Source organism: Thamnophis sirtalis, unplaced genomic scaffold (genome assembly GCF_051295495.1).
Source record: "Thamnophis sirtalis isolate CommonGarterSnake01/CBP01778 unplaced genomic scaffold, rThaSir2_p1.2 scaffold_9, whole genome shotgun sequence".
NCBI lineage: Eukaryota > Metazoa > Chordata > Lepidosauria > Squamata > Natricidae > Thamnophis > Thamnophis sirtalis.
In genome coordinates, this window is record NW_028261389.1 from 42347123 (window position 1) to 42361098 (window position 13976).

General features: G+C 33.8%; 1 protein-coding gene across 8 annotated transcripts in view; it reads right to left on the reverse strand.

Moving 5' to 3' along the window:
* Positions 1-13976, reverse strand: part of SYT1 (synaptotagmin 1) — a 304769-nt gene that overhangs the window by 44374 nt on the left and 246419 nt on the right. For all 8 annotated transcript variants that reach the window (XM_087723405.1, XM_087723400.1, XM_087723402.1 and 5 more), the window contains one exon: positions 7193-7310. In XM_087723405.1, coding sequence (XP_087579531.1) covers positions 7193-7310 — 118 coding nt within the window. The remainder of the gene's footprint in view (positions 1-7192; positions 7311-13976) is intronic.

Here is a 13976-nt window from a genome sequence, read left to right on the forward strand (position 1 = left end):
AACATGTCTGAAGCAAAAACGATAGAGCTAATTACAGATGGGAGGCAGGTGGATGGGTCTATCACACATGCAGTGGCCAAATTGATCAATGATGCATAAAGCCAAATATCTCTTCAATAGTAGTTTTTATACTCTGACAATGTTAGCAGAGGCTAACGAAAGCTAAGTGGATAATATATTTTATATGGAATGGAATGGAATAGAATAGAATAACAGAGTTGGAAGGGACCTTGGAGGTCTTCTAGTCCAACCCTCTGCTTAGGCAGGAAATCCTACACCACTTCAGGCAAATAGTTATCCAACATCTTCTTAAAAACTTCCAGTGTTGGAGCATTCACACTTCAACTTGCTGAAGGCAAGTTGTTCCACTGATTACAGTAATTGTTCTGTCACAAAATTTCTCCTTAGTTCTGATAGTGATGGGATACATACATACTGAGTCCATATCAGTAACAAGCATGTGCTATTAATGGATGAGTTACTTTATAGTAGCAATTTCCAAACTTTTGGGCTTGACGGGCATATTTGGGAACATTATTAAGTACTTCCACAAAATAACTATTTAGCAGGCTTGTTCATTGACAAATGGCTAACATGGATAAATGCATCAGAGTATAGGCTAGTCTGAAAAATTAGAAAACATACAACAAGCTGATGGCAAGTTGCTTTTGTAACTGTTTACATGAAAATAATATGGATGTAATAGATTTCTCATATTCTCTGGAATATGAATTAATAAACAGTTGCATAACACTGCAGAACAAGAGCGTATGGATAATGCATAGCCAGTTCCCCCTTAAATCAAGACATTTTGTGACATTTTGGTTGCTGTCAGGAGGCTTGACAGTGGACAATCCCTGTCGTCTGGAGGGCTGAGCTTTATTTGAGGGTGGATTGGCTTATTTGCCACCATCCCTAGGTACCACTCCTGAAGGAATGGGTACAGGCATTCTTAACTGTCATTTTGTAAGAAAGTTGTTTTTGTTTGAGGTCTTAAATACATATTTGATTGTGGAGGTGAAGGCAGACAATCCATACTTTGCAATATGCCAACTTCTGACTACTATTTGATTTACTTCCCCACCCCCCCAATCAGGTCAAGAGCTAAATGGGGAGTTATTTGCAAAGTGGTGGCATAGATGCAGGATGACTAAGATTATCAGCTGAAAATCAAAGCTTCAAGGAGAACCTTCAACAAATACCATGAAAATGTGACCAAGCTGTGAAATATTAACCAACTGACAAAAAATATAACATAATAGTTAATAAGACTTATGGGGAAAGTGCTTAAAGAATCAGTGTTAAACATGCCATGTCACTGATGCATGCAACATTTTAATATGGTCATTTGTAGAATATGGATAAAATTGTTCAGATAATTATTATTATTATAAATAAGAAAAAGAGAGAAATGAAGAAAGTTCATATGATCAATAGTAGTCATCTCTATATGAAGCTGTCAAAGTGGAGAGCTGAGAAAAACCAGCGATTATATAGAAAATAGGGGCAGCCTACTGGCGTCCGGCAGCTATCCAGACTTTTGAATTCATGAGATGCAGATCCTAATTTTCTTCAAGTTTCTGGCTGGACTGAACTAATGGTAGTTCCTTCTACCACTTATTAAGTGGCACAAGGGATATATTTGTATGCCTATGTTTTACATGTCAAATTGAGGTCTCATGATAGACTATTAGCATACTATTTCAAATTATAGAAAACACAGCCCTATAAAATCTTATTATATTATTAAATTTGAATCTGTAGGGTCAAATTAAATGTTACCTGAAGATGAATCTAATAGGTGTAGGTATTGCTATAGATCAATATTTTGTATGTTAGATTTTAACACATTATACCAATTAAAATAAATGGATCAATGATCAATTATAGACAGAAACATGGATCTGATCTGGACTATGTTGAGAAGTAAAGCAAAGATTTGAGTTCTTCATTCAAAGGATTAGATTCCTTATGTTTGCCCTTGAATAAATTTAAATTAAAATACAACTTTAAAAAACTACATCTGTACTCACTTTCATTTGGAGGAAGGTTGAAGATTCCTGTTCTCCATCTGAATTTGCCTGTTGCAGCAAATCACTTTATCTTTCATTCAGAGACAAAGCATATTAGCTTTGGATTATATTAACTAATGGAGTCCAGGTGTTCAATTTAATTAAAGATTAAACAAGCAATTTATATCCAATGGGGCATTTTTTGCTTGTAGAGATAATTTTCATCAACAGTAGTAAATAGTTTCTGTAAGTAGCAGGGCATGATTTGTTTTGAGCTTTCATTTAATGTACTTTAATTAAATGTAAGACATGAATGTATTTACTGCTAAAATGGAACTCTCTGGACCTATTTCAAAATGGATCTATTCAGGGCTACTAGAAAGTTCAGAAGCCACTAGATGGCAATAAAGACATGCAGAAAATCATTTTCTTTTTTTACCATCTGGGACTGATTGTCTGTAGTTGGAGCTTTAGTCCATCTTCAACTGGAAAGATTTGAACATATTTTCAAAACTATGCTCATGAGAAGAAACCCTAGATTGTTAGCCTTCAAGATCTCAGGTTGTTTTACAAAGCTGGACAAGTAGGATTTGGAAATATTTGCTTCTACTATTAACCTAACTTTCAATCGCTAATTGTGTTATAGTTTGAGAGGAGTGGAACAAGCTTGTTTTAAGGTTACTGTAACTGAGTCACTAGATATTCAAAAAGAGGTATATTATATATACAAGGTTGATTTTATAAATTAATCCAGACAGTTATCCAAGAAAATATATTATGGATACTTAGTATTTACTAAATTATGGAACATTACAACTCTCTGAATCAAGGAAGCACAGTATCTTTTGTTCCAGGCTGATTAATATAATGCAAATTGATCTGTCTTAAATTCTTCTGCTTGTAGCGGTAAACCCATATACAGATGATTACACTATATGGATTAGAAATAAGAAAATGGACATTGCTTGAGCAAGTTAAGTGAAGTTTCAATTAATGACTCAGTTTTCATGGAATAGATTGGGGACTCATTTTAAAATAGATTCATATGTAGACATTTCAAAATTTAATAACTCTACAAGAAATAGGAAGAATTGTGTGTGTGTTGTTTGCTGCCAAAAAAGCCAGTGTAGTCCTAGGCTGCATCAACAGAGGAACAGTAACAAAACCATGTAAAGTATTAGTATTGCTATACACTGCACTTGGAATATTGCATCCAATTTTGATTATCATGATATAAAAATATTGAAATTCTAAAAAGAATACGGAGAAGAGCAACAAATGTGAATACAGTACTAGAAGCTAAAACATATGATGAACGTTTGCAAGAGCTGGGTAAGTCTAATCTAACAAAGAGAAGGGGTACTGGTGACATGATAGCAATCTTCCAATATTTGAGGGGCTGTCATACAGAGGAGGGTGACAACCTATTTTTCAAAACACCTGGGGGCAAGACTTGAAGTAATGGATGGAAATGTACCAAGACACATCCAGCTTAGAAGTAAGAAGAAATTTCCTGACACTGAGAACAATTAATCAGTGGAATGAGTTGCCTTCAGAAGTATTAAATACACCAACACTGAAGGTTTTGAAGAAGAGATTGGACAGTTCAGAATGATATAAGGATTTCTGGCTTGAGCAGGTGGGTTGGACTAGAGGATATCCAAGGTAACTTCCAACTGTTATTCTGAATTCTTTTTCAAGTGTTTCAAAATCGGGAATTTCCAAATAATTATAGGAAAGCACTTTTCTTCCTTTTGTAGGGATCCATCTGATGATGTGTATGATTTGTACAAACAAAACCAAAACATATTTTGCAAGGCATTCAAAATGTGGTTCTATCAACTAACCTGGACTCTTGACTGTATTCATGGTTAACTTGAAAATAGGATGTTATGAATGTCATTGGCAGCTATTTTATGTTACTGATGTTGTTTTCTAAATTTTGCTTGTTTTATCTGTTATTTACTTTTTAATTGTCAGTTGCCCAGAGTCATTATATGAAATGAATAGCTGTATATATTAATAATAAATAAATATCTTTGCCTTTAGAATCTATTACAGTATATATCAGCACTGGAGTCAATAATATTCAAACTATATTGACAGTTCAAGGAACATAGTTGAATTTGAAGGCAGCTTTTTGTTCCTACTTTTAGAATTTGTAGGACTTCCACTTTCTGAGTGGCTTTCAGTTATGTTGTAAATCAATAACAATATTTTAGCTATGGAAGGTATTTTGGATGGCCATTTGAAAGAACAGTAGTTACTTGATTAGGGAAGTAGGATATTAAAAAAACAATCTAATGCATATTATTTGGTTACAAAGCAGATACTTGTAATGATCGTTTTACAATAATTTTTGTTGGGTCCCAGGACATATAGGTATTATGGGGAATGAAAAAAGAGATTATACAGCTAGGGAGGGTTTGTTTACTTCTGATGTGGATGTTCCTTAACTCTTTTGGAAATCAAATGCGGACTTAAATGGGGGTTCAGAAATAAACAGTGGGAAAATAGACATGCTGAAAGACACTTTATTTCTGCACTGATTTGGATGTGTTTTTTTTTGGGAGGGGGTTGATTGTCAGGATCAGGTGAAGCACATTAGTCTTTTCAGAGCCATTCTAGGTTTATAATACATTAAGTTTGAGTCGCTACAGCTGGGAAGAGGTACAATAGATGATATTTGTGGAGCAGAAAAAAACCTCATTCATTTTCTTTGATACTCCTGATATTATAATAATGATAAAAATAAGGACTTTCCATGTTGTGTATTTGAATTCTTTCTTAACTACTGATATACAAGCTACTTTGCCTTTCTTGAGAATAATTTGATGGCATTCCAGGAGTTATGATTTTTTGGAGGATTAATGGAATGTAAAGATTGTTTTGATAAGTGAAAATAACAGCAGTAAACTGGCGATGAAGTTTTCTTTGCTTTGCTATTTCTCTCAGGAAAAAAGATGAGCTTAAATGAGCCAATCTTTTCCCACACCTGCATATCAAACTGTATTAAATAAGGAGATTTGCCAAGGGAGCATACGCAAACAAACAAAATCTTTTGTGAAACGAGGAGTCAGAATGCAAGTTTCTGGCCAAATGCAGGGGTAATCCCAATTCCTCTGATTTATACTACATACTCAGGCATAACATCTGAATAGAAGTATTCTGGATATAACACCAAGCTTCACTATCAGGATTTTATATGCCACTCTGCTTAATATTAGCTTGTGCAGAACCAACAATGTCTTGGAACTGTTTGTATAGCTACTTTGTTGACATTGCCCAGAAAGTCGGCAATTCTACTTAAATTAAAAGAATTGGATGTGGGAGGAAGAATGTGTCATTTCTATCTTCATAAGGCAGAATCTGATCCCCTGCTGTGTTCCCAATATGCTCCCCACTTTCTTCTACATATTTCTTCCCCTTTTCTTCATGAAACAGCAGCTTCATTTCACATCCATTTTTTTCATACTCTTTCACATCTTCCCACTCACAGATACACACAAATGCAACTCTACATTATTTTCTTCTGCTGATAATGGATTTCTCTGGTGACAGCAAGTGCTGCCAAATATGTGGGTAACATTTAGTTTAAGTTCAAACTGAATTCTTCACCTCTATCATGATGTACAACTTGCTCAGTAGAAAAACTGGAAAAAGCAATTTTGTGTCCATTATAAAATAACTTGCTTATTCCCCTACCCCTCTTCTATATAGAAGACCTTGCAGTTTATTCACAATAACTTGCATGAAGATTTCCAAAAGTGGTCTTGGAAGCTAAGAAATGACTTCACTATTAAGGAGGGAGGTTGACATGAAAAAGATACTCTTCTGGAAAAATGTATATTGAAAACATACATACACACCTCACAATTCTAATTTCCTTGGGCAATGTGCTAATCAGGTGTATTACTTACATTTCTTGTGTTTCCTACTCTTCTGTAATATCTGACAATTTAGGCTATGAAAAGGCAAAAGTACTCTGAACTTTTTAATGCTACAGTGATCAATTGCTCCCCTTGCTTTAGAATAACAAGAGGCTTGTTGTTATAAAGAAAACATAGCTAGAATTACACATTTTTACCACAATGTTTTTAAAAATGATTTTCTGTAAAAGGATTTATAGAAAGATTTATACAATCTGAAGAGAAACCATCACCTAAGCAAGCAAATATACATTTTCTAACTATTTCAGTCAATTATCATAGAAAATATATAGTAATAATTATTTTCATTGTTGTAATAGTTATAAAAACAATGATGTTTTGTATACAAACATATTGATATTCAAGCATTATAAGTAAGATTTTGCTAATTCCCTAGCAAATGAACTGCTGTCCTTTAGTGCCGGCCATAACACAACATTGGTTACTTTAGTGGAAATAGTTGGATATTGATCAGACAGCAAAATAATACACATAGAATTCCAGCAGCCAGTCTTCCATATACACTGAAATGGGATGTGATAAAATTGGAATGAATATTTCTGTAAGATAACATTATGTGACATTGTAGAAACTATCTCTGTCTCTCTAGTATTACATGGACAATATATTGAGAAAGAGGACTATTTTATAACTGCCTACTAGAACTGCTAAAAGCAAGACATTAAACCAACCCAGTCAAAAATTCCTATACAACATTGGCATTATAATAGATGATCATGGTAAACCTTCTATTCAATTATAGGTAACTGTATTTTAGAACTGAACACTTACCCACATTTCTTGATTGGGCTTTCAGTACTGCAATGTATTGAAGCATTCGAACAAAACACTGGGTCTAATTTCTGTGCTGCTCTTGATAAGCACAGGTGAGGAATTACATAGGAACAGACGTGCTGTATATCCAATCTATTCAAAACTCACATTGCTGATATAGCTGTCATATTGCATATACATTTCATTCCTGCATATTAACAATAACTCACATATTCTAAGAACAAGAAACCATTAGGCATTGCTGTGCAGTGCTTCAGCTTTTAATTGTAAGACATGTTTTGTAATGTGTGGGAGTGCAAACTCAACATCTCCAGCTTTAATGAGGTGCAAACTGGTGTTTATGTTCTTGCATGTTCTGGAGCACCTCTTTGAATTGAATTGGAAGCTTGCATGGCCCCACTACTAAAAAGCATATCAGGTACATTTTCTACTATATGCTTCCTGCCATCAACTTACCTGATAAGCCTCCCACGTCCATCTTCTTCAGATTCTTTGCTTCTAAGATGACAACAGTCAGCTTGCCAGCAGTAGGCACATAGCGGAGAGAGAAACAGATGTCACCTAGCTTCTCTTGCTGCAACAAAGCAAAGGGAACTGTAAGTAGATATATATCAGTATATTGCTTAAAACCAAAGGTTAACACATTTATTTTCTAAAACACTCTTGTAAAATAGTGACCTCTATGTTAATCTGTTAAGAAAACAAGGTATCTCAACATTCATGAAGTGCTTTGTTATAGCCTGAAGCAATAACTAGAAAAAAATCTGCTCTTATTTCTTATCAGTTCTTGTGATATTATACCTGTTAAAAATACTGGTAAATTCAACATTCAATCTTTGATTTATAAGTGGGGTCTTTCCCACTTCTGTAACAATGAGAAAACAAATGCCTGTGAATATATATTTATTTAATTAAAAGCAACTGTTAAAACTTTAATCTCCTTGCAGATGAAACTGGTGTATTACATTTTTAAAATTTATAAACATGGAAGATTTTGTATGTAAAAAAAGATCTCGATATTAATCCTGCTCAAATGTCATATTTGAATTGAACTTAGAAATAAAGGTTCTGTGCCAAACTCAGTTTCAGGTAGCACAAAATGATCTTCAACACATTAGACCATTGTTTCTCACCTTTGGCAACTTTAACATGTTTGAATTTCAGCTCCCAGACTCCCCAGCCAGCCAACTGCATTAGACATAATTCATCATCCTATTGATCTAGATCTTATTGTTTATATTAGGACTTAGATCTGAGTAATTATTTGAATTGTGGATATACATTTTCATTAAACTTAATATTACAGAAATATTAATCAGTTCTTCCAATAATACTGTACTGAGGCTATATCTAAAAGCCAGACAATTTGAGAACCAGATATTACATCTAGAGCTTCAATTCTATTTTTTTCACCTTTCAATGACTATAGTTATTTTGTCTCTCACATTTGCTTCAAATATGTTAAATATACTAATTCCATAGAAAATCCTAATAGAAAAATGCAGTCATGACTTCTCAGTACGGCAGCTGATGCCTGACTCATTTCAAATTTGTATTTTTCTGCATCCACAAATGTGTTAATTGTTAGCTCACTGCTTGCTGCTGTAAATTATTAGCGACCCTTTTAGCACAAATATTAGATTAGTCGCGATAGTCATCAGCACATCATTAGTTTTGTTGTCAAAAAACAGTGAACTGTACTGAGCCTTGTTATATTCTGAAATAAACGGAACAGTTTTGAAAGATAAAGTATCAGTCATAATTTAGCAAACAACAAAAGTGTTGTCCAAATAGACACAATGGTCTCTTCCAAATGTCAACATGAGTTCAGAGGTCAACTAAATATATGAGAATTTTCTATGGTTATGATGAACAATATTGCATTACTAAAGGCATTCAGCACACAAAAGTTAAGCAGCCACTACAAAATGACAAAAGCTTTCTATTAAATGCAAAAATAAGTATATCTGAGGCTGGAATAATAAGAACAAGAAGAGACTTCATGCTGCTCAGTAATGATCATTAAAAGAATCTGCTGTTGTGATCTTAGATCTATGCTACTTTAGTGGGATAAGAATATTACTTTAAAAAACCCTACAGAATCAGGTTATGCTTAAACAACTCTAACTAGGCATTTTAGGCCTCTGATCTTTCTTTGACAGATAGTTCTCATTAAATACACTCATTATGAAGTGTAGTATAATTACACAATTACCTTGGGGGATATGATAATAAACCTCCTTGAAGACAATCTTCTGTATGCTAGAAGACAACTACATAAAAGGACAGATGGGAGTCTTCAATATCTTAAGGTAAGGGTGTGCTACTGAATCAGCTTCTAAGGACAGTTCTCAGTTTCTGTCTAATTTTGCTTAATAGGTTTAAGTACAGCCAGGTTGAACATTACCACTGATATTAATCATAAATACAAGCCGCCAACAAAGCCTGCTTCCATACTTTTCAGGTATCAGCTAAGGCTGGAGTATCTCATCGGATATACAACTTTGCGCTCTCATAAATGACTACTGTTTGGGACTTCCTATAGAAAATGGCAGACTGAAGAGATTGCCTGAAGTGGCAGCCCACACCTAGCTATGTTTTGGGGGCACAGGCAGGTTTTCTGGAGCAGAAGAATTCTTTGGATGTTAAGGAAAATCCAAAAAATTAACCCGCAAGTGACCTGCACGTCCTCCAGACAGCCAGTGCTTGCGAGATAAATCGAGAGAATATAGACAATAGAAAAAATAGAAAACAACCTCATCTGTACAGTATTTTTGTTTTTTTGTAGGAATCTGTAGTGAGGGGTTTCCTGAAAATACATTTTTTTGCCTGAAAACCAAAACTAGAAACTGTGTAACACAGTCACAATTAGGAAACATATTCTTTAGTATCAGCCCTCTTCAAATCAGTACTTTCTGAATTCTTAAGTACTGTATTCTCTGAATATTTAAATGTTCATAATCACTGCTTTGCTACCTTGCAAATGCCCCCTGTGGTTGGACTTCCACCCTGCATTTCAGATTTTCCTACTGCATCTTATGAGCACAACCAAAAGAAGATGCACAAGCCTATTTCTAATGTTGCTTTATCAAGTACCAATCACCATATCTTCACCATGGCCTTTGGAGACAATAACAGATGCCCTGTTCTTTCTTTCTGTTCCCTTCTGTTAGTTTTGTTTACCATTGTTGTTCTTGTGTTGTATTTGTTTTTACTGTGGTTCTTTATTTGTAAATGTTTTAACAGGTGTAAGCAGCCCCAAGTCATTGGGAGTTGGATGACATAGAAATTTAATAAATTATTATCAAATATTATCAAATTCTTAGAACATGGTATGCTATATCTGTTATATAATCTATTAAAATTATGTGGCGGTTAATATGCTGATATAAAGTCATATACTTGTGATTTTCAATGATAATTGAAAATCCCTGCCAGATTAAGGAACAGAGTAATGTCTCTCTAGGGGTGATTATTTCACAGAGGTATGTTATTGTTATTATGATTAAGTTTCATTTTCAGATATAATTTAGTTTAGCCAATTGCTGAGATCACTGGATGGAAACATCCACCTGGAGTTAAAATGGTCCTACCGGGAGGTTCACCGAGGTTAACTTTTTTCTTTTGAATGTTCAATTGCCAATCAATTCAATTGCTCCTTCTGCTTTAAGCAGCCTGATAATATACATAAAATTGCTCCCACTGAACAGAACATAAATGAATTCAAAGCTTTAATAGATCACACCAGAATAATTTTCTTCTTTACAAGAAAAGGTCAGTTAAAACCCACTGAGCCAGCAACTGTTCTGTTAGCTAAAGGCTCCAAGTGATTAACATTTTGACAAAGATTTTTTTACTTTCCCTATCCATATTCATTTTAATAAAAAGGCAGAGACAACAATAAACAAAATAAAACCATAATATTCTCATTTATTTTATTGTTCTTAGGACTCCTTAGGGTGTTTATGATTCTTTATGAACTGACAAACAACAAAATATTTAAGCAGAGCTTCATTTTTAGTGCCAAACAGGTCTTCTATATATTTTTCCAGTAGATATTTATTTTATTTTTAATGTCCCCATTTTTTCATAAAGTTTTACTTCTTTTCTGTATCTTTCTTAAATCAATCCATCCCTATTTTGTTGTTCCTTTCACTTTCTTCTCATTGCAGCTATTTATCTCTTCTTGTTTTCTGTAGATCTCAGGATCAAACTTCTGTCTAGCTAACATTTTCCCTTTCTGTTTTCAATGTGTCAGCAGACAGCCATTTTCTTTAACTTTTAGAACCCTTTTACTTGCAAATCTTTAATTGGGTTTAAAATTTCAGTCCAGAGTTCTTTAGACACTCTATATAATTTAATCCATTACACATATTCTTTACCTACACAAGATATTCATATGGATTTTTTAAAAAGAAATATAATGATAAGATGTTACAAGTTGCCATACTGTACAACCATTCAATATTTACCTCTAATGCATCTTTGATTGGCGCATGAACATGGACTCAAATTGAGATAATTTTACCATAGTTTTGATTGAACCAAGCACTGATGTTGACATCATTTCCTTAATGATAATTTCTACAATTGTTTTCTAGTTGGCAACAGAAAAGCTAAGTATTTGTGATGTGAAGTGATCCATTCTAGTACATTTCAGACAGGTGATTCTACGAATGCTCAATCTAAGTATTTCTGTTCCAAGCTTAATCTTCTCTTCCCTCTTTTTCAAATATTCCATATTCTAATGGAATACATGATTTTCCAGCATTAAGCTTTCCATTCACATCCAGGAACACCAGCAATTGGATGTCCTTTGGATTTCCCCTCTTCTTTTTTCTTAATAGTTCATTACATACTTTCCAACCTGGGGATTTGTCTTCTAGTTTCAGATTCACATTATCCTGCATGTAAATGCCCATTCGGTTTTCTTGACAGAATAATGGAACATGAAGTTAGCTACTTTTACAGGTATCATTTTTATACTTTTATACACATAAACTTACTATCGATACTAACAAAATCATTATTTTATAACTTTCTTTTTTTAGGGACAGCACAACTTCAAGACTATAAAAAAGAGGCACAATACAGGGAAGGAAAAGCACAAAAACAAACAAAGCAAAAGATGAAATAAATGCACCAAATGAATAGCTTCCTTGATCTATTTGATTTGGTTGGGTCTAGAGGAAAAGGAGAAATGTTGCCAATGGAGATAAAGGTAGAAGGTGACACGAACAGATAACAATGGGAAATGGTAACCCATTTTATAGTTATGACTGTATCTTCAAGAGACTCTCTAATTCTTGAGGAGAAGGACCCAACGTCGCAATGGTATGGACGTGTGGTCTCAATGCTCCGAGACCGCTGCCGATACTTTTGCCACTGGGTGGTCCAATTGGACCTAAACTGTCCCGAAGAGATGGTGAACAGGAAGCCTATGTCTTGCTGATCTCAGGGACCCCGGAAAGTCCCTGATTGACCCAAGAGAAGGTTTTCAAGCTGGCGACAAAAGGCAGCCGAGGCTGATGAAGTTGGGACGGCTCCGGAACGGAAGGAAACAGAAAGAGAAAGTGTGTCCATCTGATAAGGAATCCTTTCTGTTTAGTAACTTTTAGATTGTTACGTTAAATAAATAATCGATAATGGCAATAAGGTACACATACGTGTTGGTTTGATGAGAAGAAAATGGATATAAACAGTAAAGGATCTTTTGTTAACCAATATTAATGATAACAACTAGTGATGGAATGATAATGATAAGGGATACAGTTAATTACCATAACAAAAGGAACTTGGACACAAATTGTATATACTGACTTGGAAAAAAAAGGGCTTAGAAATTTTGTCAACTTATCTTTATTTAGAATATGTTATAAAGGCTTAAGGTTATTGGGTGATTTTTGTAATAATTAATAAAATGCCATCAGGTGGTTGTGTTTTTAACTATGGATTATTTTAGGCAAAAGGACATTAAAATAACTTCAGTCAAATGAGAACTATGCTATGTTGATAGTAAGACTCATTAAGAATCTTTGATATTTGATATGAATATAAGTAATGACTGTGGAAGAGATGCATGAAAGCTAATTGTAACCAATTGACACACTTTCTACAAGTTATAATGTAAGATGATGATTTTTTTGTGTTGTTTGTTTAATAAAAAATTCTTCCAAAAAAAGAGACTCCCTAATTCTTTTTTTTTTGGTATGATAAATAGATTGTTAAAATAAAATATTGACTCTGCCAACTTGTTGAATTCAGTGCTAGTGATGTCTAAATGGCTAGGGCACTTATTTGTAAAGCAATATATGAAAGAAAGAATTGTGCCAATTGACTGCCTATAAAGAGTAGTTGTTCATTATGATCATAATAGTTTGAGTAATTCATCTATCTGCCATATTGTTCTAGTATTATTCATAACAATTTAAACAATGTCTGGAAAACATATCTACCAAAGCCTGACCAGGGGAAAAAAGTAGACCGATGGGAAAAAGAGAGCTAAATATGACTATTATCAGTTGAAAGTACTACATTTTAGTCATCAGTTTCCAAATAAATGCAATTAGTTATCTCTCCCAGAAGCTTGGCAAAAAATACTGAGGATGGAACAATATACACTTTATTTTTAAGAAAAGCTTTTAAAGAAAGACCTTAGACATTAAATTGTTTTCTTTACTTTTTCTTCCTTTTGTGGAGGCAGAGATTAAAAGCTTAATATCCTCATTTCCTAAGTCAAAAAGAGAAAAGTTGATTTGCTACATTAGAAAAAGCAGAGAAAATAAAGAATCAGTTGAACTAATTCTCCAAAAGTATCTGCATGTTCCATTTCCATTGACTTTCTCAAATACACATATTCTTCTATCCAACAGCTTGCTATGCTTTAATTACTGAATTTCATACCATTTTACTACTCAACTTTTCAAATTTTTATCCAATCTTCTTACTAATTGTCTCTACATTTATGCAAGCCACTGTGGAAAACACAATTAACTTAATTTAAAACGAATGAGCCATCAATATTAGTCTTGACAGCATGGAAAACCTATTAATGATAACATGTTGCAAGTTGTAATGCAGTTTCTGCACACAACATACATAAATACATAGATACCATTCTATTCCCTTTCAAACTGAAGAACAATAAGCCAAATAAATTAAAGGCATGCAATAAGAAGGAAACATTATAAAATCTAATTTTATAGCAAAATAATCACTATACCTTTTCATACATTCCTAT